The sequence below is a fragment of the Chanodichthys erythropterus genome, chromosome 20 (assembly GCF_024489055.1).
Source record: "Chanodichthys erythropterus isolate Z2021 chromosome 20, ASM2448905v1, whole genome shotgun sequence".
Taxonomy (NCBI): Eukaryota; Metazoa; Chordata; class Actinopteri; order Cypriniformes; family Xenocyprididae; genus Chanodichthys; species Chanodichthys erythropterus.
In genome coordinates, this window is record NC_090240.1 from 4471927 (window position 1) to 4496628 (window position 24702).

Sequence of the window (24702 nt, forward strand, 5' to 3'; positions counted from 1 at the left end):
CAAAATTCCATGGTATTACCACAACGAACTCCACAGCACAAATATATACTACACCATTGGACGATAGAGGCAGCAGATATATAGGTATTCATTAAGGATTTCAGATTTTATTAGATTTTATTTGAAATGTGAACCAAACAATTGAACTTTACCTCAGAGCTGAGCTCCTCTTCCTGTGCAGGATGATTCAGTGCAGGATATCGCTCTTTCTGTAAGAAACATTGAACTCATTTATAACCAAACATGTAGAAACATTTGTCTTTTTAAAGACTTGAAGAAATTTAAGTTCAAAGAGAACACCATGATGGACCTGTAATTCAAAGTCTCCATCTAGTGGAAGAAACTGTGCTACACCAAATCTTCAGGCCACTGAAAAGAACACTAAATACTGAAAGCAAGAACACTAAAGCAACTGACGTCGTCAACTGACAACTGTGTGCACAATATCACACTGCATCATCATGTCATTTATTGCTTTTATAAAAAGCCAAAAACAATTTAATAAAATCTACTAAAGTTCGATAAATAATTAAATGTATAATTAAATATTAATTTATTAATAATCATTATTCTTCTGCCAAGTAATATAATTCATCATCAACTGCCAAGAAATGTATTAGCTTACATTAATATAGAATGTGTGGCCACAAGTGCATTTATTAGTATTTAACAAATAGTTTGGGACGAGGCTCATCCAATCAGATTCTAAAGTCAAAACTATGATTTTATAAATACAATTACATTTCCACATTTGCAAGCTTTTTATTACATATAGAATTGAGAGCACAATTTCAAATATTTGACAATTAAATATTTGTACCCTGTGTTTTTAATTTGGTTTGTTTCAACCAACAAAGATTTTGAAGACAGAAATACTCGTATCTCATATACTAACCTTCCCGGCTTCACTGTCCGGTCGTCCGGAGTCTCTGTCCGATGATTTTCCGCTGGCCAAGCTGTCGAGTGAGTGACACGAGGAGGCCTCAAACAACGATTCATACGGACTCTCTTCCACAGGGGTCGGAGCCAAACCGGATATGAGCTCACCGACCTGCTGCTCCATTTCTCCTGTGAAAACACAAATATATGCATTATAACATCTATAGAACATCTGGCATAAGGATAACCATGAGCATCAGCATCGTTTGTATTTGGAAGGGGGGAGAGAGAGGAATATGTCACTGGCCGGACTCGACCTGCAGCGTCTCCAACATGGTTTTGATCTCATATCCAGATGATACAAATGTCCAAATACAAGGAAATGTATCAAGCAAAATATAAAAAAAGTCTATGTTCAGAATGGAATAAGGGTATAATAAAATAAATAAATAAAGAAAATATGCAAAAAGTAGTATTGGTGCGTTCACACCCATTCATGAATCACTAGACGACTACCTGTTCATGCCCTTCTCCAGCGTTTTTAATACAATTACGCTGTTTGCAATGCTTCATGGGATTGTAGTTCTTGTACCTTTGTCTTTTTGTCTGATTTTCAAAAACTTTTTTGCTTCAAATCAAGGTTTGTAGTCTTGTGATTCATCTCATAGCTGGTTGGCTTGGTCATTGTTTTATAACTCATGAACGAAGACTATTTTAAAATCCCTATGGGAAAAATTAATGGGGAAAAAAAAACTTCTGGAACCAGCGCCGCTGAAAAGGGGGGCGGGCACTCGGTTATTAACACTCGGTTAATAAATTTCACTATGGTGAATAAGCGAAAAGAAATGCCTGCTTCACGACCACTTTGAAAGTTTTATGCGTCTGCCAGTAGAAGGCAAATTGCGACAAATCACATGTGAACAAGAGATATGTTGATTATAAATAAGCATATTTCATCACAATACCTGAAAATTATTCACCAAATGTGTGTGACATTTGGACCAAATGTGTGTGAAACATTTCAAAAAGTAGTATTGGTGCGTTCACGCCCTGTCGTGAATCACTAGACGACTACCTGTTCATGCCCCCGAACTCGAAACTATGCAATCAATTAACGCCAAAATAAAGGCCTTGTTTCCACCAGGTATCAAAGGGTTAGTTCACCCAAAAAATGAAAATGATCCCATGATTTACTCACCTACAAGCCATCGTAGGTGTGTATGAACTTCTTTCAAAAGAACGCAATCGGAGATATCTTGAAAAATATCCTGGCTCTTCCAAGCTTTATAATGGCAGTGAATGGGAAGCATGATTTTAAAGCAAAAAAAAAAAAAGTACTCCACACAGCTCCAGGGGGTTAATAAAGGCTTTCTGAGGCAAAGCAATGGGTTTTTGTAAAATACCCATATTTAAAACTTTATTAACTATAATAACTAGCTTCTCATAATGTTTATGCATTAGGTCAGTAGGCACTGTTTAGTGGCTGTTTGAACACATTCGACCACATGAGCATTTACACTACGAAAGCAATCCTTTCGAATGCGTTTTTGACTACCTCTGGAAGTGCTCGAAAGTGGACAAGCTCAGAACGTTTTAGACCCCATTTACACCTGTATTTACCATCATCCACTTGTGATCAGATCAATCAAAATGCATTTTAATACCAGGTGTAAGCAGGGCCTAAATGAAAGTGTACAAATGTTTGACCCAAAAAACCTTGAGCACATGAGAGTTGAAGTTTTTCGAGTGGTTCTATGACCTTTTCTCTTGGGGCTCAGGCTCTCTTGAGGTGGAGGCACTGGTGGAGGAGGGAGGCTCGTGTCTGACGGACGGCCGCTCATATGAGCTACAGAGAGACAAGACAAGCGTGAAAATGATGACCAGACGAGAAAACGACTCAGTGATGTGTCCGATATCTGCTCCAGACGTACCTTGTATGAGGGCAGCGATCTGTCGACTCTTTTGAGAGGGCATGTCTCTAACAGTGTCCAGCGCTGTTAGATTCTTACTGTCCACGATATTCACATCAATACCTAAGGAAAATTCACACAGATCATCCTGGTTACAAATCTGTACTCAAAGGACTGGTAATTTGTGAATTTATGTTGATTTTTACCTGTGTTGAGTAGTTTTTGTACTACTTCTGTCTTTCCAAATAGAGCTGCTTCATGAAGGGCGCTGCCTTTCTCTGTCTGTTAACAAACACAATGTTTTAGACACTTAAATAACATGATAAAGTTTTGAAGGTTAAAAGTTCTTGTGCATTGTGGTTCAGGTCAGTTGACGGCAATAACAGAGTCCGATGTGGCATATCAGAACCCAGTGGAGACCACACATAGACCAGACAAACTCATTTTCACACCGCACCGGCTTTCTCAGCATGTTATCAGACAAACCAGACTGTGTCAATGTGCTCTGAGGACACACAGAGAGAGAGGCAGATGGCAGGTTGTTACTGTTAAGCATGCGATGAGGTTTCTCAGGTAGGGACAGGCATGTTCTGGCAAGGTGCTAAAGAGCAGTTACCTCAGATCACAGTGAGAAACGGTGAGATAAAACCACCTGTCATGACTGTTGAAAGCCAAGCCAACACACACCTGCACTGATATGCGCTTGGACTCTTTCAAGTCAACATGAAACAGCTTTTTCATTAAATCACTTCTTTAATTTGACATATGCTGCCGTTCAAAAGATTAGGGTCAGTATTTTTTTTGTTAGAAAATGAATACTTTTATTCAGCAGGGACGCATTAAATTGATCAAAAGTGACAGCAAAGGCTTTTACACTGCTGTTGTCATTTTGATCAAATAAATGCAGCTTTGGTAAGCATAAGCATAAACATTTTGGATTTGTTCACTTGAATTAGTTCAAGGATTAGCTCACTTTCAAAAGAAAATTACCCCAAGCTTTACTCACCCTCAAGCCATCCTAGCTGTATATGACTTTATTCTTTCTAATGAACATAATCGGAGAAATAATTAATAAATATTTGGTGGAAGCTAGATATTTTACTTCATAACTTGTTATTTTTTGTCTTTTTTTTTTTTTTTTTTACTTCAGAAGGCCTTTATTAACAGAGCCATGTGGAGTACACATTTATGATGGATGGATGTGGTGGATGGAGGCACTTTCTTCAGCTTATACTCCATTATAAAGCTCAGATGCATCAGGATTAGGGCTGTAACGATTAGTTACAATAAAAAATTGTCAACAAATATTTTTGTTGTCGAATAGGCTTTTGATCTCATATGACCTATTTCAGTGGTTCCCAAACTTTTTAGCGTGATGGGATTACCATCCTTCTGCGTACCCCCTCTCTTCCACTTCGACTGCAGTCACACCTTTACCATTAAGGGGGACAATATTTGCCCCCTAAACTGATATTCGATTGCATTTTTTTTACCTTTATGAATAACTTTATAAAATAAATAATGTTTTAAATAAAAAATGTTATGCAATGATGGTAAAACTACGTAAAACTTTTAAATATTAAACTAAAACTGCCAGTAGGTTGCAGCAAGCCACTGATTTTATGAGTGAGTCATCGAGTCATTCATTCAGTAATGAAGCAAGTGGCTGTGAATGAATCATTGAATCACTGACTCACGATTAGTTCAAAGCCGCAGAATTGTTCACGAAACAAAGACGTGTGTTGTAGTCCTGCTGTGGTTTTCCTTAGAACTATTATTTCATTGCAAAATAGAGTAAATACTGACAGTACTGTGTTTAAAATGTATGTTTTGTTATTTGACCTGTTATATAATAATGTCACGTTTGCAGTTGTGGATATTTGGAAACAATTGCATTCTTGCTCATTATCATCATTAAATAGAAGAAATCACACAAGGTATGTTTTTGTATCGGAGAAAGTTTGAATCTCAAATCGAAATTAATCCACTATCGGTGTCTATATTTGTTCTTCATGTGAGTAAGTGCTAAATCCCCACTTTTACAAAGGTGCATTGTTGAGAACGACAGTAATTAAGCACGATTTAGGGCAGCAGACTGCATGCAATCTATCACATACAATCTGCTTGTGTGAATACAGTCATTTTTGACTGCAAATGATAAGGTAATTTGATTAAATGTACTGGATTTATAACATACATGCTCGATTTCAATATTATTTTAAGGTAGAATTAAATGAATTACTCAGCATTTTGTTTGCGTACCCCCTTTTGTCACCTCACGTACCCCCAGGGGTACGCGTACCTCAGTTTGGGAACCACTGACCAATTTGAAGGGCCTGCAATAACATGATTTGATCATTGGGGCGCTGTAGCGCAATACTGTAATGTAGCCCTCCCAGATCCAATCCAATAAAAGAAGACAGTGCTTCAGAGTACATAGTGCAAAGTCGAACCTGTAAAATGTGGGGGTTTAACGTAGCATAAAGCATAACAAACATAACGTTTAGCATAACTACAAAAAATCCTTCATGCAGGGCCACCAACTCTCATTCACACTCACTGTTCTCTGTTCTCACGCTACACGTCCATTTTCTCACCCAGTGAAAGATACATAGAGCAAAGAGGACACAGACAATGCGCTGACAGATGAGATATATCAGGTTATTTTTGATATAAAACAAAGTCTCAGCTTTTAATTTGTCAATTTTACTACGGGCTTCAAACAATACATGTGGTTTTGGCGCTCTTTAAGGTGGCGTGACCGATCGCTTTAGCGCCTCAGGTCAAGCGGCACATGAACCTATTATCTCTTCCTCTTTGACATTACAGCACGAAATAAACATGAATGAACATCAAAAAGTATGTTGAAAGATTCAGTACAAGTTACTGAAATTAATCCATCTCTATTGCAATCACTTAAAGGTGCTCTAAGTGATGTCACGTGTTTTTAGGCCAAAACATTTTTTGTCACATACAGCAAACATCTCCTCACTATCCGCTAGCTGCCTGTGCCCTGAACACACTGTAAAAAAACACGGTCTCTGTAGTCGCCACAAGCTCCGAAAATGGCAATAAAAAAAAACTGGTGCAGTCTGGACCACAAAACATAATAAACATGCTCCAGCCAATAATTGACAAGAATGATTTTAAATGCGCGTTCATGACCGTTTCAGGAAGCACGGAGGGGAGGGGGAAGAGGAGGAGGAGGGAGGGTCAAGCTAGCCTCTGTTTTGTTTGACAACACTTCGAACGTCAACAGGAAGTTACTCCACCCAGGATCACTTAGAGCACTTTTAATCAAAATTTTAACTGTAACGTCAATAAAACAGCTTGCAAACAAATATGTCACAAAATGTCATATTTAACTCAGGCAAGCCATTCAATGACCATAAACGCGATAGTTGGTCAGTTGATAGTTTTTTTTTTGGTTGTTTTTTTTAATCTAGAGAGGAGCATTTTTTTAAAAAAAATGCACAATATTCCATATTCATATTTTTACTGTTATTAAAAAAAAATTATTACAATTCCCAGACTTAATAAAAACACTGTACAAGTCATTGTAACAGTTGGACTATTGATAACTTCTAAGGAGGAAAGAAAACCTGAAGGAGATTGGTCTATTCAGTTGGCTCGAAAATCATTAAAAATACACTTTCAAAAGCTGAAGTGATTTCTTGTTTTATTTAATAGTTAAATACAGTATAACTCAATATTTTAACTTATGGCAAAAGTGGAATAATCAAACAAAGCCTACTGATTAACCAGTGCAATAATCGACGATTGGTCGATTAATCGTTCCAATAATCATTCGATTAATCAATTATCAAAATAATCATTTGTTGCAGTCCTAATCAGGATATTCATTAATTTTTCTCCGATTGTGTTCATCAGAAAGAAGAAAGTCATATACACCTAGGTGAATAAATCTTGGAGTAATTTTCATTTGATTCCTATTAATGTATTTTACAATCTCTTTATGAACATTTTGAAGCATCAGCTTTTTGGGTGAATAGACTTTCAATGGAGGGGCAGAAATTTCTCAGATTTAATTAAAAATATCTTCATTTGTGTTTCGAAGTTGAACTAAAGTCTTATGGGTTTGGAATGACATGAATGTGAGTGACAGAATTTTTATTTTTGGTTGAACTAACTAACTTTATCATGCCATTCCTGCTTAGGTCAGAGTGTAATATTCTGCACAGACATCCTCACCTGGTAGTTGATATCCACGCCGGCGGCCAGCAGCACCTCCACCACGGGCAGGTGTCCGTTGCGGGAGGCCAGGTGAAGAGGGGTGTGTTTTTTCGTGTTGGAGCTGAGCAGGTTGGGATGAGCGCTCAGCAGAAGTTTGACCACCTCCAGCCTGCCGTAGAGCGCCGCCAAGTCGAGCGGTGTCTCAAACTTGTTGTTGCGCATGGTGGGGTCAGTCAACTCCTCCAACAGCAGCTGCACCACCTGCGTGTGTCCGTACTGAGCCGCACAGTGCAACGGCGTCTCGTTGTCGTTATTCTGTGGAGAATAGGATGAAGAGAGGGGAAGGAGATGTTGATAGACAAATAGGGCTGATTACTTCAGTGCTTGGGAAATAAACAATTTACAAGCGGCAAATTTCAACGATGAAACCCAGGAAGTCGTAGCCTTTGCTGAAGACTCCAGTAGGTGGTAAAGCTATGTGACTCTTTGACATAGCTTTAAGGAGCTAATAAAGCCAGCTTTTAGGTCCAAAAACACGATCATTCAAAACAAAGCAGAATTGTGGTAGATTCATAGCTTTTTAGACAAAAAGCAGCCAAACCTCTGACTGAATTTATGTAAATTACACAAAACACAAAAGTCTTAAACCCTTATTCAACCAATGATTTTATGGAGAAAGACAGACAGAGCAGAGGTGGACATGCAAGCTTGACCGCATGCAGACAACACATCTCACACACATCTTATAGAAATAAAAACCATTAAATTGCAGCAAGAATCAGAGTTCGCTGATCATGTGACGTGACAGACACTTTTGCAACAAATCCTCCACCATGGTCAGACAAATGTCTGATCTGACAGAATGCATGCTCTGCACTGACACTACCTATTCACAGTGCAATCGCGAAAGTGAAAGTAAAACGCAACCGCGCATTCAAATGCGATTTCGAAACATTTTGAAAGCGGCTCACGCATACATGCGAATATCTCCCAATATGAAAGCTATCTTAGGCTGGGCTGTGTAGTTGTAACCATCTTTCAGCTCTGTATCATGCTTGAAGAAAAATTTGGTCTCTATTTCTTGCACTTTAAATATTGAGAGTACTTTGGTTTATGGTTGTATTTATTGTTTGCACTTTATAAGACTAAGAGAAAACTGTTCTCGTGAACTCAATCTCGTGTCTCATCTCGTCTTGTGAGCTAACCGTCTCTTCGCACCCTTAATATTCATACATTAGTGCGTAAATACTTTTTGGGACCACTATATCTGCACTACTTAACTGTCACTGTTGATCAATTTAATGCATCCTTGCTGAATAAAAATAGAAAACAAAAACTTACTGACCTCAAACTTTTGAATGGTAGTATATCTGCATTATCTCTGATATTGGCTAACTATCACTCTTGGCATTTGCAATATTATACTTAAATTAGAACCAATTAAACAAAAAATGGCCCATAGTTTGAAATGTACAGCATGATTAAAGCAAAGCATTCAACTTCACAGTGACTGATGTACTGTAGGCCAGTGTCGAAACCCTGACCACCAGAGGGCGCTCTTATATTTGCTTTGTTTGCCAACTGAATTAAGTGAAATCTTAAGTGTATAATAAATATGGAATTACAAACAAAATACACAGCTCAAAAACTGCTACTGACAATCTGACTGAATCTGAGCCCTTCATCATCATATTCACTTGCTGAATCTCAGTTTCCTCCAGAGCAACGCAGAGATCAGTGTTTGTGTTTGTGGCGGCAGCAGTAGGTACAGCAGCAGATGTCTGATGCACAGAGGAAGAGGGTTGTGAAAGTCTCTGGGCGGCTGGCAGCTGGCACAAGCCACATCACACTCTGAGTGTGTGTGTTTGGGCAGAGGGGGAGTCAATAAAAATGAGCGATGCGCTGGTTTGGTGAACACAACCAAGGACTAAATCAAAAGAAAAAAAAAAAAAGGTAAAACATGTGCACGCGCGCACACACACAGCCACACACCATTACTAAACACAATATTAATACAAATATTTTACTGTACATTTCTGTATTCATCACCATCATAATATCATCATTAGTATTAATATTGTATTAGAATCATTATTAATATTGTTTTTGTATTTATGTTATTAATAAAAACATGTTTGCATTTTTGTATTCATCTTCATAACCAGCAGAATTATTCATATTGTACAATAACAATAATTTATTATGATTCATATTTTAAGAATATTTTTTTGCAAAAAATATTGAATTTTTATTCATCATTATTATACTAATAATAATAGTATTATCACATCATCATGATTATTACTACATGTTAATATTAATAATTATACTGTACAATTTATCCATCATTACTACAAGGACCATTAATATTACAATAATGCATTACTATTTTCAACATTATTATTAATAATAATAATAATAATAATACTGTATTATTGAATCATATTGCTAACAATTTCAATACTTTTTTTATTAAAATTTCATTATATATTTCTTTTAGTGCTGTCAAACGATTAATCACATCCAGAATAAAAGTTTGTGTATACTGTGTATTTTATTTATGAATATATAAATACACACACATTTCTATATTTAACAAATTATATATATATATATATATATATATATATATATATATATATATATATATATATATATATATATATATATATATATATATATATATATATATATATATATATATATATATATATATATATATATATATATATATATATATATATATATATTAGTTTGACAGCACTAATTTATTATCATCATGGCTTTGGAGAGAGAGACAAAGACAAACAGAGACAGAACAAGACAAAGAGACAAATGCATAGAAAGAGAGAGAGAGAGAGAGAGAGAGAGAGAGAGAGAGAGAGAGAGAGAGAGAGAGAGAGAGAGAGAGGTCACAGTAAGAGCCAATGGGACACAGACAGGAGAACAAAACTACACCTGCCGTTTCCCTTCACAGACAGGAAAACAAAAACACAGCAAGCCCTTTATTCTTCAAACTGAAAAAAGGAAAACCACAACACACACACAGCAGATTCAGATCCCTTAATATCAGCTCTCACATCTTTAGAGTGACTGTGAGCTCCTGTTCTGCTCGAGCACAGAGATCTCGACCAACAGAAACACAACAGGTCCCTGTGAGAGACGAGGAAACACCTGGAGCTGCTGTGTGACGACTGACCTCCATCATGAGCTTCCCACACGGAACAGTCTATCTTCCTCTCACTCTTTTCCTGAACTCAGGGCTTTTCTCAAATGAACGAGCTGTGCGTCTGAAATTTTTCATTTCTCTGGTGAGGAACCGGACACCACAGAGGGTCAAAGTCTTTCAACAAAAAAAACAGCTTCACACAAGAGATTCATTTTCATGTTAATTCCAGTCCACGGCTGACAGACTGACTGACAGGAGAAGTGAGCTTTCGCCGTTCCAAATGGAAAGTGCTGACTTGCCTGTGACATTTTAAAAACAATACAACACTACATTGTGTTTGTATTTGACCTGTATGACAAAGCATTTTAGTGCCCTGTTATTAAATGGCTGCAAGTCTGGCCTGCAAGTTGCAACATTTTCTGTTTCCTTTCCTCCCTCTTCTCATGTCCCCATACAATAACTGTAATTAACTGAACTAAATTAAACTAAATTAAAGCGACTCTTGGGTATCTTCTACCTGACTAAATGAAACCACAAAACAAACCAAAAACAAAAAAGCATAAAAAAAAACAAAAAAAAACAAAAACAGATGAATCCAATTTGTAAGCAAATCCCTCAGAGCTTTCGTTTGAAAGAATGATTCACTCATGAATTAAACACTGCTACTTCTCTAATGAACATGAGCTAGCAGGGATTTTCATTGAGTCACTATGTTTACATTGTGAACCAATGATGCGATTATTTCTTATAATGTTTACATGACACGATCAGAACTCTTCACTCCAGTTTACATGCAATTTTCATTACTCTGATTATTCGCTAGTAAGTATGGTTATACCACACTCTGATAGTCATACAGTAAGCATGTTACCAGTGTAATTAGTATTGATATGTTAAGGAGTAGGTGTAGGGGAGGGGTTAAAATTTGGGGTGGGTTAGGATTAGGCAAACAGGTAGCGACTTCAACATCAGGATAATAATTTGGTAGAGTCCAAATTCAGCACAATACCTACATCAAATTCAGTTCCGTTTTTTCCACTTTAATCGCATTATACCAGGTGTAAACAGCACCATAGAGCAAAACTAAATTTAAAATGAAAACTGAAAAGTTTAAGCATATTAAATATATAATAGGGCTGTCAAAATAACGCGTTTATTTCGATTAATTAATCTGAGAAAAAAATAACGTGTTGACCTTTGAACCTGGAGCCGTTTTAGCCACCATTCGACTGTAAAATGAAGGAGGGAGATGACTGCTGCGCTGACGAGCAGAGCTCCTCCCTCGTGCGCGCGAGCTCTCTTCTTCAAAGTAAGCACAGTCTTTGCACTCTCTCTACTTCACACATAATAATCTAAATCAACTGACACAATGCTAAAAGTTCGTAAGACCGAATCCATGTTTCACGAGGCGCATTCGGAGAATGTTTTTCCTGAATAACCGCTGGGTGTGAATAGTGCTCAAAAGAACCTCACCTCATCTTCTCTGAAAGGCGCCCTCTGCATGTGCAGCTGACATAAACCACACTTTCAGTAAACAAAATTAAAATCCTATACTGTAGTGAAGTTTTTTCTGTGTTGACAAATCTTTTGTGATGTCCTAATAACAGTCGCGATTCGTACGCAACCTCTAATGTCCAATTCACGACCTAATGACTCATTTGAACAGATTCATTTGAATGAATCATGACAACAAACGATCGGTCCACACGGTCTATAATGAATCATTTACTTGAACAACTCTGAAATGAGAAGATAAATGTGCTTACCCCATTTAGCAAGAGTGGTTAGTATTAAAATTAGCCTTAATAATCCACAATATTTTCAGGTTATTTAAATGACAATGTGTAGTAAATTAGGCCTACCTATAAAATCAGTTAGTTTAGACTGGAGTGAGGTGAAACCAGAACAAAGCAAGTTGTTGTTAGCTAGGTGCATTCAACTGTATATGGTAGAAAATTAATTATTAGTTAATATAACTTCTAAATGCTAATTTTTAACACTTTTAAGGTTTAGCAAAAAAGCATCTTCTCTTACAAAGCTATAAAAACACTTTTTTTTTTTTTTGCAAAGAGGGCAAGAAAGAATTACAGTGAGAGTGACGGGTACTTTATTGTCAGTATCCGGCGCGCAGATCACGTGGGTGGGCACTTTTTACTGTTTGTGTGGATGACCATGTCTGTCACCACGAAGACCATTTTTGACCCAGGAAAAACCCTGCATTGATTCATTTGAATTGAAATATTTAATACTTTCACAGCAAAAATTAGGTATGCGATTAATTTAGATTAGTTAATCATAGAGTATGTAATTAATTAGATTAACATTTTTAATCGATTGACAGCCCTAATATATATATTTTAACAGCCTAAAGTCTCGTCACAGCGATGGCCTTTCCTGAGCTAAACATGATAACGAGTCCAAACCAAGGGAGTTTAGCTTTCTGGTCACACTCTAGGTTTAATAATCCCGATGACTCCTCAGCTCAGAGAACTGTCATCCCTCATCCAATCGCACAACTCCATATGTGAACGCATGTGCCTTTCCTGAGGGAACAAACCAAATTAGCGCATTAACACAAGTTTCACATATGCGTTGCCTGACTGTATGAAATTCTGTGTTTAAACTCCACCGGAGACATAAACACAGCCTGACGTGTTCAGCCTATGTTAGGATTATTCTAGAAGGGTTATGATATGCATGTCAGGTCAGCGCACATGCGTACAAATGAGGATAATCAGTGCTGAAAGCTGACCTACCACGTGATGTCATGCTGATTACATCATCAGCACATAACCTGTAGGAGGGGGAGGAGTGATTACATCATCAATGTGTGCCCTGTGGGAACAGGGGGTGGGAACAGCTGCTACCGCTGCTGCCACCAGAGCGCTGACACACACACTGACATGACAACACACACTTTCTGGTCCCCATTGGCTACCCAAAAAAAAAAAAAAAAAAAAAATATATATATATATATAATTATTATTATTATTATTATTTTTTTATATATATATATATATATATATATATATATATATATATATATATATATATATATATATATATATATATATATATATATATATATATATATATATATAATATTATATTATATAATATTATATTATATTATATTATATTATATATATATATATATATATATATATATATATATATATATATATATATATTAATTAATTAATTAGGTAGGTAGGTAGGTAGGTGCATCTCCATAACTGGGGCCGATACGGTACGCATCTCGATGCATAGCCAACGATACATATGAAGCAGCTACCGATGCGATATGATTCATCCCCATTATGATGTGGTGCGATCCAATTTTGATTCGATTCAACACAGTGTAATTCAATGCAATACAATGAAATGGAAAAACATATGATGCTATGCAATTCAATATGTAGGGTTATATGAAAAACTTTTTATTTTTTCTTAAATTCTGTTTTATTTATTTTTTTCAAAATTAATGTTAAAATTAAAACATGGATGAAAAATTGTGTGATTATTTCGTCAAAAATCTTAATAATTATTGTATTATTATTATTAGTAGTAGTAGTATTGCATTAAGACATACGTTATACCATACAATAGTAGTACACAGTACTACAATAATAATAGGGCCAAACTTTTATTTTGACGTGTTGCTGTGATCTTGAAGTTTTCTGTGTGTGGTATATATATGACATGACAATAGTTCTTTTCTCAAATGAAATGGTAAAATGCTCATGAAGTGACTCAGAGCAGAGAGCAGCTCTGGAGATGAAGTTTGTATGTCACTGCCGTTTTAACACAGAACCGTCCTGAGTGAGTTCACAGCAAGTTGTACACGGACCGCCATTGCTGCACTGATGAGAATGTCCCGAAATCTGAGCCAATTTTGTTTTTTGAAGAAAAAACAGCTCTACCTAAATTCGTTTATGTCTGCACAAATCATTTCACACCGAACTGCAGGGACAATACAAAGCAGAGGTTGTGCTAAAAATTTGTTACTCAAGGATAGATCAATACAAAATGTTTGTGATCCAGCTAACAGTCTCCAGAGTGATACTGGATACGGCAGTAATGAAGGTGAGAGCACTTTATTGCAGTTCATCGGAGTTGATTTACGGATATAAAGTTTACGAGTTTATTAAGCAACACCCGAAAAGGCATAAGGTCTTTATATAGGTGTTTCTGTGTACTTCGCTGTGTATGTTGATTATAATGCAATGGGGAGAGAGTTTATAGATAATATTTTAATGCACACTTGCACTGTGTTTTATTAAGCTATTACAGTGATTTTCTAGAGTGAAAACAGAAGCTTCATATTTTGTGTGAAGTACAATAAACATAAAACTCATCTGTAAACTGGATTCTACTAATATAGTGGATAAAAACAAGATGACATTATAAGTTATAACCATAATTAAACTAAACTATACCTGTTCTATCTCCACGCGGTTTCTGACATTATAGTGCGCCCTGACTGACTCCTGACACCAGAGAATGAGCTCTTCAAGCTCCGCCCTCTGAGGCCGAGCGCAGCAGCTCATTTGCATTTAAAGGGCCCAAACTGAAACAACGTGTTTTTGCTCACCCCCAAAAAGTATCAATTTTAACATGCTATAAAAAATTATCTGTGGGGTATTTTGAGCTAAAACGTCACATACACACTCTGGGAACATCAGAGACTTATTTTACATCTTGTAAAAGGGGGCATAACAGGTCTCCTTTAAGAAAAATATAATCTCTTTCTTTTACAGTGAAATATGACCTAGCCATCTTGACAGGTCTCATTAGATTCAGGCACAGTTGCCAAAACCACCCACAGATTGACAGAACTAAAACCGTCAAGCATCCTCACACACATCCCTCATATACGAGCACTCTAACAGATGTGTCATCTCTCTGGAGAGAGCGCAATGCAATGCTTTCCACATTATCCACACAATATCTCACTGGGAAGAAAGCGCAGCATTTCACATTTCTGAAAGCGTTCGAGGGACGTTTGGTACACACACACATTAAAGCTTTTAGAGAAGAAAAAAGAAATGTTCTCGCTACACAACTGATGTGATTTTAAACAATTAATGTCACAAAGAGATCACGGGTTGTGACGCACAGGCTGCTTTTTTAGGGCCGTGCTGGAATACACTGGAAATCTCAGCCAACATGACAGATAAAGAAATCTCTAGAGTCCTACAAATGATTTAAGGAAAATGAACAAGACTATTCAAAACTAGTGAGCAATTTAAGGCATCGTAGACCTGCTCCAAAACGTTGGCAGCAAAATTAAAATGGTTAAATTGTAAGGCAGATTATTAAATTATTTGTATCATCTACTGACATTAATAATACAACAAGTTTTTAGCAGCACAACTGATATTAATTGATATCAATAATAAATGTTTCTTGAGCATAAAATCATCATATTAGAATGATTTCTGAAGGATCATGAGACACTGAAGACTGGAGTAATGATGCTGAAAATTCAGCTTTGATCACAGGAATAAATTACATTTTACAATATACTCAAATAGAAAACAGTTATTTTAAATTGTAATATCTCACAATATTACAGTTTTACTGTATTTTTGATCAAATAAACAAACAGTCTCGGTGAGTATAAGAGACTTTTCAAAAAAAAAAAAAATAAATAAATAATAATAATAATCTCACTGATCCCATCATTTTAAATGCTTAGTCTAGTGTTTTGCACCTTAAAAAGGTAGTGGCATATTTAGACCATATACAGTGAGGCAACTCACTAGGTTTTGAAACAAACCTATAATGTTGATTGGGAATTATGATGACAAGGCAATAATTTCTGTACAATTTCATGCAGACAGTGCTAACTAGGTCATGTGAGAGCGAGAGAGGTTCCCCACAGACATAATCAAGGGGAAGGGGTGATGAATGCATTTTCTAAATAAGGCTCTCCTGAAATAAATTCATAGTAGGAGTGAATCTCAGCTGTATGAATAGGTGCTGTCTGTTTGATTTCCTGTCATTTTTGTTTGTTCACACAGAAGGGGAAATACAATCCATCCAAGTTATTTTTGATAGAATGTCCACACTGGTAGTAAAAGTGGCAGAGGTTATTTCATGATTTTATCAATGCATGTTTTCAATATGAAGGTGTTCAAATCTGAATATATTTGTCAAAACACCCTACAAATGAAAAGCATGACATATGCAATGTTTGTTGTGGTCACTACAAGTGTCAAGGTTAAGCAAAGGAAATGAACCCATTAGTATTACCTATCCAGAATTATCATTACACTATTGTAATATTTAATCATAATATTATGAATTAGCTTTTATTTTCAACCCATGGGCTCATTGTTAAAACATGCCTGTGGTGACATTTCTGCAAAATTATATTATGTTGCATGTTTCGCAATACTTTCAAAATGTCCAGTGTGCGGCACTAAAGCCTTGTTCGACTGTCAGTCCAAATCCAATTATTTGTGTATACGATTGGAATCTGATTTAAAAATTTTAACATACACACGGTGTATAGCAATTGTTCAGATCTGATTTGTGTGTCCATGGCACTTTCTCGTTTTCAGGAATATCTACATTGGTTTCTATGGCAATTACGTTGCGTTGGTAGGTAAACAACAAAAACAGCAACAACAACCGCAACATTGGAGGGGTTTGCAATACAGATGCTGCTGTATTTACAAATTGACAATGTGTAGCCACCAGCGCTGGACTACTGCGTTATGATGAGGCAACGGCAGAAACATAGGAGGCTGGTAGGCGGCTTTATTCCGTGCCGTCGTCTCCACCGGTGTCAAAACATGTCTCAGTTATAACCTATTGCTAATTTCTTTTCTGCTAATTTCTGTTTATGCAGTGACTTTGTATTTGAATGTAGTTTGAAATGGATTTGTAAAAACGCATTTCATGTGATTTTTGGTTGTTCAGACTTGCTAAATCTGATCGGATTTCAATTGGATATGCATAAAAATCAGATTTGAACTGAAAGTCTGAACAAGGCTTAAAGGCACATTCATTTTTCTCCAAAACAGATGAATGTGAATATGTCAACGTTTTATAAAGCTTTCTGTTGTACTTATCGTGGCAGTGTGGAAATTAAAGTCTCCAATGAGGGGCGCTAAAAGTTTAATGCTCACATTTGAAAATAATGTTGCACCTACACTAAACTATCCTAAACCTACCTGAAACGTGAGATACAAACATTTTATGAAGCCACCATACCATTTTAGCTTACTTCAAGTCTTTGAGCTCTTTTGTCGTGACTCGTGTTTCACGGGACTTGAGCCGAGCGCTCAAGTGTAATGCTGTACCAGGTGAGCTATCAAGCAAGTTTACTATAACTGAAAAAAAAAAAAAGCCATAAATATGGAGCTGGTTACGCGAAGTGTGAAAAGTGCGTGAAACTTGTAAATTGTATGTACAGGTATGTTTGTAAAGTTTTGCAAAAAAAAAATAGGTAGAGGCAGATATTTCCAATGAGCACAGATTGTTTTCATTTTATTTTTAGTTTTTTTTTTAGTAATTTTTTTATGTTTTTGTTACTTTGTTATATATATATATATATATATATATATATATATATATATATATATTAGTAATCAAAATTAAAGCCACACATATACACATATATATATTTAATGTGTGTGTTTATTATTATTATTTATTTATATATATGTTTGTGTGTGTCTAATTTTGATTAATGTTTTATAATCATTTTAGTAAACAATATTAACACTAGACTTGATCTACTTTAATGTTTTGTTTCTTCAGACTACAAATGTAAAAATCAAAGAATAAAATAAAAAATATTGTTGATCTATTATTATTATTATTATTATTATTATTATTATGCACCTGCAGAACATCAAAATCCATTGTAAATGGCTTCTCTTCCATTCACCATTCTATCATTTTTCTTCCTTTCATTTCTCTTCATCTTTCTCTTGATGCACTACAGGGTCAGCCCTCAGCTATCCAGCCATGACACTGTTGCCATGACTACACCCCACCTCTCTCTGCCAGTACTATGGCACCCCCGACACACACACTTTCTGACAATGATTTAAGCCGACGGCTACACAGAAAAGCTTCTAAACTCTGTGTGTGTGTGGCACAGCAAGTATTCTAGAAAAACCATTTAACAATCACAAAACACACTTCCTGTAAGCTCATGAATTATTAATTTCTGCTTCAGTCTGTTCAGTTCTAAGCTGTCTGACTGACACACACACATACACCAACAAACACACACGTGTTCACACGGCCGCATGTACGAGATTGATCTAAACCTTGTGTAAAACCCCTCTGTGCTATTGAGAGAAAATGAGAGGAAGAGTTCTCTGAGCTTCAGCAGAACATCACAGCATCCATACATAAATATTTTCGCCCATCCCATTTTAAACTGCAAAGACATTACATTCACTTATTATTCGGTACTTCGGTACATTCTCAATATTTTAATAGCTAATATTCTGATATTTAAAGGGATAGTTCACCCAAAAATGAAAATTTGATCTTTATCTGCTTACCCTCAGGGCATCAAAGTTGTAGGTGACATCAATTCCTTTGTCAGAGCGCGATCAGACCTCACTAACCGGATATGGAGGGCAGTTGGACAGTGTTGTATTAGAGGTAACAAAATTATATAAATACTGTTCAGGTTCTCGCACAAACCGATCGTTTCGTGTCTTAGGACATCAATGTGTCGTCACGAGCCGCAGGCTTTTATTTGGATTTGTCTGTGCGTGTGTTTTTTTTTTACTCTTATAGATGTAGTTCCCATTGACACACATTATACGGCTGACTGACGGCAATGGTTGGAGTTAAAAATCATCATTGTGTTCTACTGAAGAAACAAAGTCAACTACATCTTGGATGCCCTGGGGGTAAGCAGATAAACATCAAATTTTCATTTTTTGGTAAACTATCCCTTTAACATGAATTAATATTATTACATTTTTTTAGTTGTACCAGAATATATTTTATCTATATATTTTATCTATAATGCAGATTAAATGTACTATAGTGTAAATTTACATTACATGCAATTAGTGTTTTTTGACATCTTTATATGTAACTTCATAATTTCTTCTATTGTCTTTGAAATATGGTTAAAGTTACTGCTGAATGTACTGACAAGCATTTATGGTGAACTAAAATATATTGTTTAATGTCATTTCTATTGAAATTAGTATGCCATTTAATTAAATATACATGTTGGCTTCACCAAAAGTTTTCTAAATATAGAAAATATATTTTTTTTTTTCTCACAACTTCAGTTTTTCCCCTTTCTTGTCATTCGTTATTAGTCCAAATGTGTGGGAAACCTGTTTGGAATCCATCATTTTTGCAGTTCGAACAAAATGACACATTTAAGCTTTAACAGTCATGATATATAATCAGTCAATCATGCTCTCACACACAACTGTACAAAAACAAGTGCAGAAAACTCACTTCAGACTACAGTGAGATCACCACAGCACAGTTTGTCACATCTTGATGCATTATACGCCTTCACACATATACGGCATATGTGTGCTTATATAATCAATCACAAACATGAGAAAGAGTGAAGCGACATTGTCCCAACAGAAAACAGACAAACCCAGGCGTGGCATATGGAGGTGAAGCGTGCAGGTCAGAGGTCATGGGTACACACCTTGGCATTAATATAGGGGTCAAATGGGCCACAGCGTTTGAACTCTGTGTAGTCTAGAGAGCTCTGGGAGAGGGGAGAAAACAGGAAGGAGACGTGTTCAGCCTCACACATACACACACACACACACTGAACACAAGGACTCAGTGTTAATGAACTGCATGATCACATGATGAAACAGGCAAAAGACACTACAAGCTGGCTTGGAGTCCATCGAATGACAAACGTTAAATAAAAATCAATACTGAATGAATATTTATTTTGATGAAAGGCAAAAAAAGTTCACAGTTGTGAGGAATACAACTATAACTAGACAAAATCAGAAATATTTGACAATGAAATTTAGTAGCATGTGTCAATTTGACCAATCAAACGATGGAAAATAAACCAGCTTTATAAAATGGCAAAAAATGAAATGACACTTTTTTTGTAGTTAGTCCAAAAACCATTAACGTTCATAATGAAATCAATCAATAATAATAACAACAATAATAAATCATTATTTTTGGCTGCTCAGTGTCATTTCATTTTGAGACATCCCATGCTATAACAAATCAATGAGAAAACAGCACAATAACAGAGTTGTTAAATGAAAACTGATTATGTTACTGAAAAACATTGAGTGCATCACTGCAGAATAATAAATGCATGAAAGTCTCTCCAAATTACGCTAAATGAGAGTGTTTGAAGACAGGCTGCTACTGCTTTCCTCTGGGGACATTTCAGACATTCCAAACCAACCCTTTGCAATAATAGGGGAGTACAGGTGCACATGAATATTCAGGTTCATTTGTTGAAAGATGTCACAGTGTTGGAAATAAGTAGGGAACAGCAATAGAACAGGATGTCAAGTGAGAGCAAAGGAACCTTTCATTACGTCAATGCTGAGACAACAAACATCATTAAAGAGCAATTTAGTTCCCAAGCAGCATTAAACTGATTTTATATACATTCCTAAAGGTAACAAAGGTGTTGAAATGTAAGATAAGTGGAACTAAGTGGGTGTGGCTATGTTTGGAATACTTACCCTTGTGAAAAAAAAGTACACTTTAAAAAAAGAATATATACTTTAAAAGAATATACTTAAATGCAAACTGCATGTAATTTTTTGGACATTTAACTGAATGGTGAATGCAAAGGAAACAGTCAATAAAGTGAAAGATATCTGAAAGTACAGTTTGTTAAAAAAAAAAAAAACATTTAAGATTTGAAGTACACTACAAGTGCACATTCATTACAATTAAGTGCACTTTTTCACAAGGGACACTTCTTATACTACACAGTACATGCAACTATTAAACATGTCAAACAGTGCACTACATTGTTGTCACATGACCTGTATGTTGAATTCAGCATGTGATGTCAAATCATCATGTCAGGAAAAAAAAAACACTTCATTCCAAATTTGCAGTAAAAATCGTCACACCTGGATGAAATGTCAATGTTTATATTCAGATATCGGTAGTTATTCATTCTGCACCTGAATTTGGTTAATCTGCAACTTAAGTGTCCTAATCTTAACCGACACTCTATTGATTCAAACCTTAGCAGCTGATGCTGACATACAATATACAATCATACAGTCTACAGATGCTGGTCATATAATTAGATTATCATCAAAAAGTTGATTTTTTTCACTAATTCCATTCAAAAAGTTAAAATTGTATATTATATTCATTCATTACACACAGACTGATATATTTCAAATGTTTATTTCTTTTAATTTTGATGATTATAACAAGGAAAATCCCAAATTAGATTTATTACTTAAGACCAATACAAAGAAAGGATTTTTAGAAATCTTGGCCAAACTGAAAAGTATGAACATGAAAAGTATGAGCATGTACAGTACTCAATACTTAGTTGGGGCTCCTTTTGCCTGAATTACTGTAGCAATGCAGCGTGGCATGGATTCGATCAATCTGTGGCACTGCTCAGGTGTTATGAGAGCCCAGGTTGCTCTGATAGTGGCCTTCAGCTCTTTTGAATTGTTGGGTCTGGCATAATCACATCTTCCTATTCACTTCCTGGTATACGACTGCGTTGACCTTGGACCTCAGAAAACATGGATCACATGGCACCCCAAACCATGACTGACTGTGGAAACTTCACACTGGACCTCAAGCAACATGATTGTGTGCCTCTCCTTTCTTCCTCCAGACCCTGGGACCCTGATTTCCAAAGGAAATGCAAAATTGACTTTCATCAGAGAACATAACTTTGGACCACTCAGCAGCAGTCCAGTCCTTTAGCCCTGCAGAGATGCTTCTGACGCTGTCTGTTGTTCAAGAGTGGCTTGACACAAGGAATGCGACAGCTGAAACCAATGTCTTGCATACGTCTGTGCGTAGTGGTTCTTGAAGCACTGACTCCAGCTGCAGTCCACTCTTTGTGAATCTCCCCCACATTTTTGAATGGGTTTTGTTTCACAATCCTCTCCAGGGTGTGGTTATCCTTACTGCTTGTACACTTTTTTCCTACCACATCTTTTCCTTCCCTTCGCCACTCTATTAATGTGCTTGGACACAGAGCTCTGTGAACAGCCAGCCTCTTTTGCAATGACCTTTTGTGTCTTGCCCTCCTTGTGCAATGTGTCAATGGTCGTCTTTTGGACAAATGTCAAGTCAGCAGTCTTCCCATGATTGTGTAGCCTACAGAATTAGACTGAGAGACCATTTAAAGGCTTTTGCAGGGGTTTTGAGTTAATTAGCTGATTAGAGTGTGACACCAGGTGTCTTCAATATTGAACATTTTCACAATATTCTAATTTTCTGAGATACTGAATTTGGGATTTTCCTTGGTTTTCAGTTATAATCATCAAAATTAAAAGAAATAAACATTTGAAATATATCAGTCTGCATGTAATGAATGAATATAATATACAAGTTTCACTTTTTGAATGGAATAAGTGAAATAAATCAACTTTTTGATGATATTGTAATTATATGACCAGCACCTGTATGTTATGTTTAACTAGTAAAAAAAACATTTAAAATAAGCCCAAATGTGTTACGGGTAAAAATAGTAGTTGTGAAAAGAAAACAGCTTGTATTAAGGGTGAGATGTCACTGAACTCATGTTAAGCTTTATCTTTACACACAGACACACTGAAAGTGTAAATGAGAGCAATGTGAAGAGGAAGCAACAGTGTTCCAAATAAGCTGCAGCTTTTCCTGAGACATGTCAAGAAAAAGTCTAACCTCGAAATTACTGAATTTAAACACCCTTACTCACTAGTCAACAACCTCCCAATGATCTCAGATAATGTGTCATTAGTAAGGTGAATATTTATAGTACAATTTAACGACTACAGGCAGCATTTATTCTGACGCGTCTCTCAGTTTGGAAGCCTGGCAGAGAGGAAGCATCGCAGATTAAACATTTAAAATATGTAATATGACAATTAGGGATGCACCGATACCATTTTTGAAGGACAGAGTAAGAGTACCGATACTTTTTTTTCTAGTACTCGCCGATACAGATACCAATACATTTATTAATTTATCTCTCTCTCTCTCTCTCTCTTTTTTTTTTTTTTTTTTGGTGATGTTGCAGTTTTCCAATCACAACACTGTGAGACTAATGAATGTAGAACAGCTTCTTTATTATTACTCTAATTTTTATGTGCTTATCACAAACTTAAAGAAAAAACAAAAAATTTCACAGTGTCCATAAACCTAAAACCTATAATTACCAATATAACTGTTGTTATATAAAAATACATTTACAAACAAATTACAAACAATACAACAAATGCTACAGAGATAAATAAACTTGTTTTTTCAAATACAATAGGTTTATTTACCATGTAGACATTTACTTAACATCTTTTGTTGTTTTATTAACATTAATATTAACAAATATAGGCTACAGTCCCTTTATGACCGAATCCATGGATACTGACACATAGCCTGCTTTCATCCAAATGTTTACGCCCACTTAAGCAATAACCGATTGTCTTTACGTGAGATACTCTACACCATGGAAATTAACAACAATGTGCATTTGACCATTCAGGCACAAGGAGAACCGATCGCAAGCTGTCTGAGAGAACTGGGATCGCACGCAAGAAAGAGAGAGAGCGCGCCTGGTCTGTGTCATTCAGCACGATTCTGCCTTCTCTAATTGATAAACTGTGATTGAAAGCATGCAGTTCTCAATGTGTGTGTTGTCATCATTAATTTTTACGTATTTTCACACTTCTGAGGCTGACATTGTTTATGCTGCTGCCGCCTGTGTCTCTGTGCATGGAAAATTCTGTCAGTTACACCTCGTGAGGTATCGATCTTTGGTATCGGGGGTATTTTTACGAGTACGAGTACGAGTACATGAGCTTGGTATCGGGCCCAATACAGATACGGGTATCGGTGCATCCCTAATGACAATTTTGAAAATACAATCATAACCTAAAGACACCATGGCCCTATATCCAACTGGAATTAACATGCATTTTTTAAGCAGTAGTGTATAATTAGAGGGGTTTAGAGAGACCGAATACTTTATCAAAGATTTTTTGACACTGTGAGAAAAGAGGTGATACCGAAATGTATATTATGAGAAAATCAAAGGGATTTTGACCTTGGATGCATGTAAACCTATTGTAGGAGACCTTCATAAAGTTATGAACCTTAAAGTTATGAACCTTTAAAATAGCATAATAGGGGCAAATCAAATTCTCCAGAAGGCCTTGACCTATAGATTTCCAGTTTACTGTAGACAGTAAGAGTATTTTTTGCACGTGTTCCATTCTGTTTGAACAGAGACGAATCAAAACTACTTCCTGTGGTAATCAATAACAAGCCACAGGCACTGCCCATAGAAATTATACTGCAAATAACCTATGTCTGCAAATAAAATATGCCTTTAAATGTTTAAATGTGTGGGATGGTCAG

General features: G+C 36.1%; 1 protein-coding gene across 6 annotated transcripts in view; it reads right to left on the reverse strand.

Annotated features, from left to right (window-relative positions):
* The window catches only part of LOC137009561 (ankyrin repeat and SAM domain-containing protein 1A-like), a 140301-nt gene that overhangs the window by 79603 nt on the left and 35996 nt on the right, over positions 1 to 24702 (reverse strand). For 4 of the 6 annotated variants that reach the window (XM_067371882.1, XM_067371880.1, XM_067371879.1 and 1 more), the window contains exons 4-10: positions 19814 to 19876; positions 7002 to 7298; positions 2996 to 3071; positions 2811 to 2912; positions 2639 to 2725; positions 896 to 1068; positions 153 to 209 (exon numbers count right to left, since the gene is read on the reverse strand). In XM_067371882.1, the coding sequence (XP_067227983.1) occupies positions 153 to 209; positions 896 to 1068; positions 2639 to 2725; positions 2811 to 2912; positions 2996 to 3071; positions 7002 to 7298; positions 19814 to 19876 (855 nt within the window). The remainder of the gene's footprint in view (positions 1 to 152; positions 210 to 895; positions 1069 to 2638; positions 2726 to 2810; positions 2913 to 2995; positions 3072 to 7001; positions 7299 to 19813; positions 19877 to 24702) is intronic. The other 2 variants (XM_067371883.1, XM_067371885.1) reach the window with 2 other exon arrangements.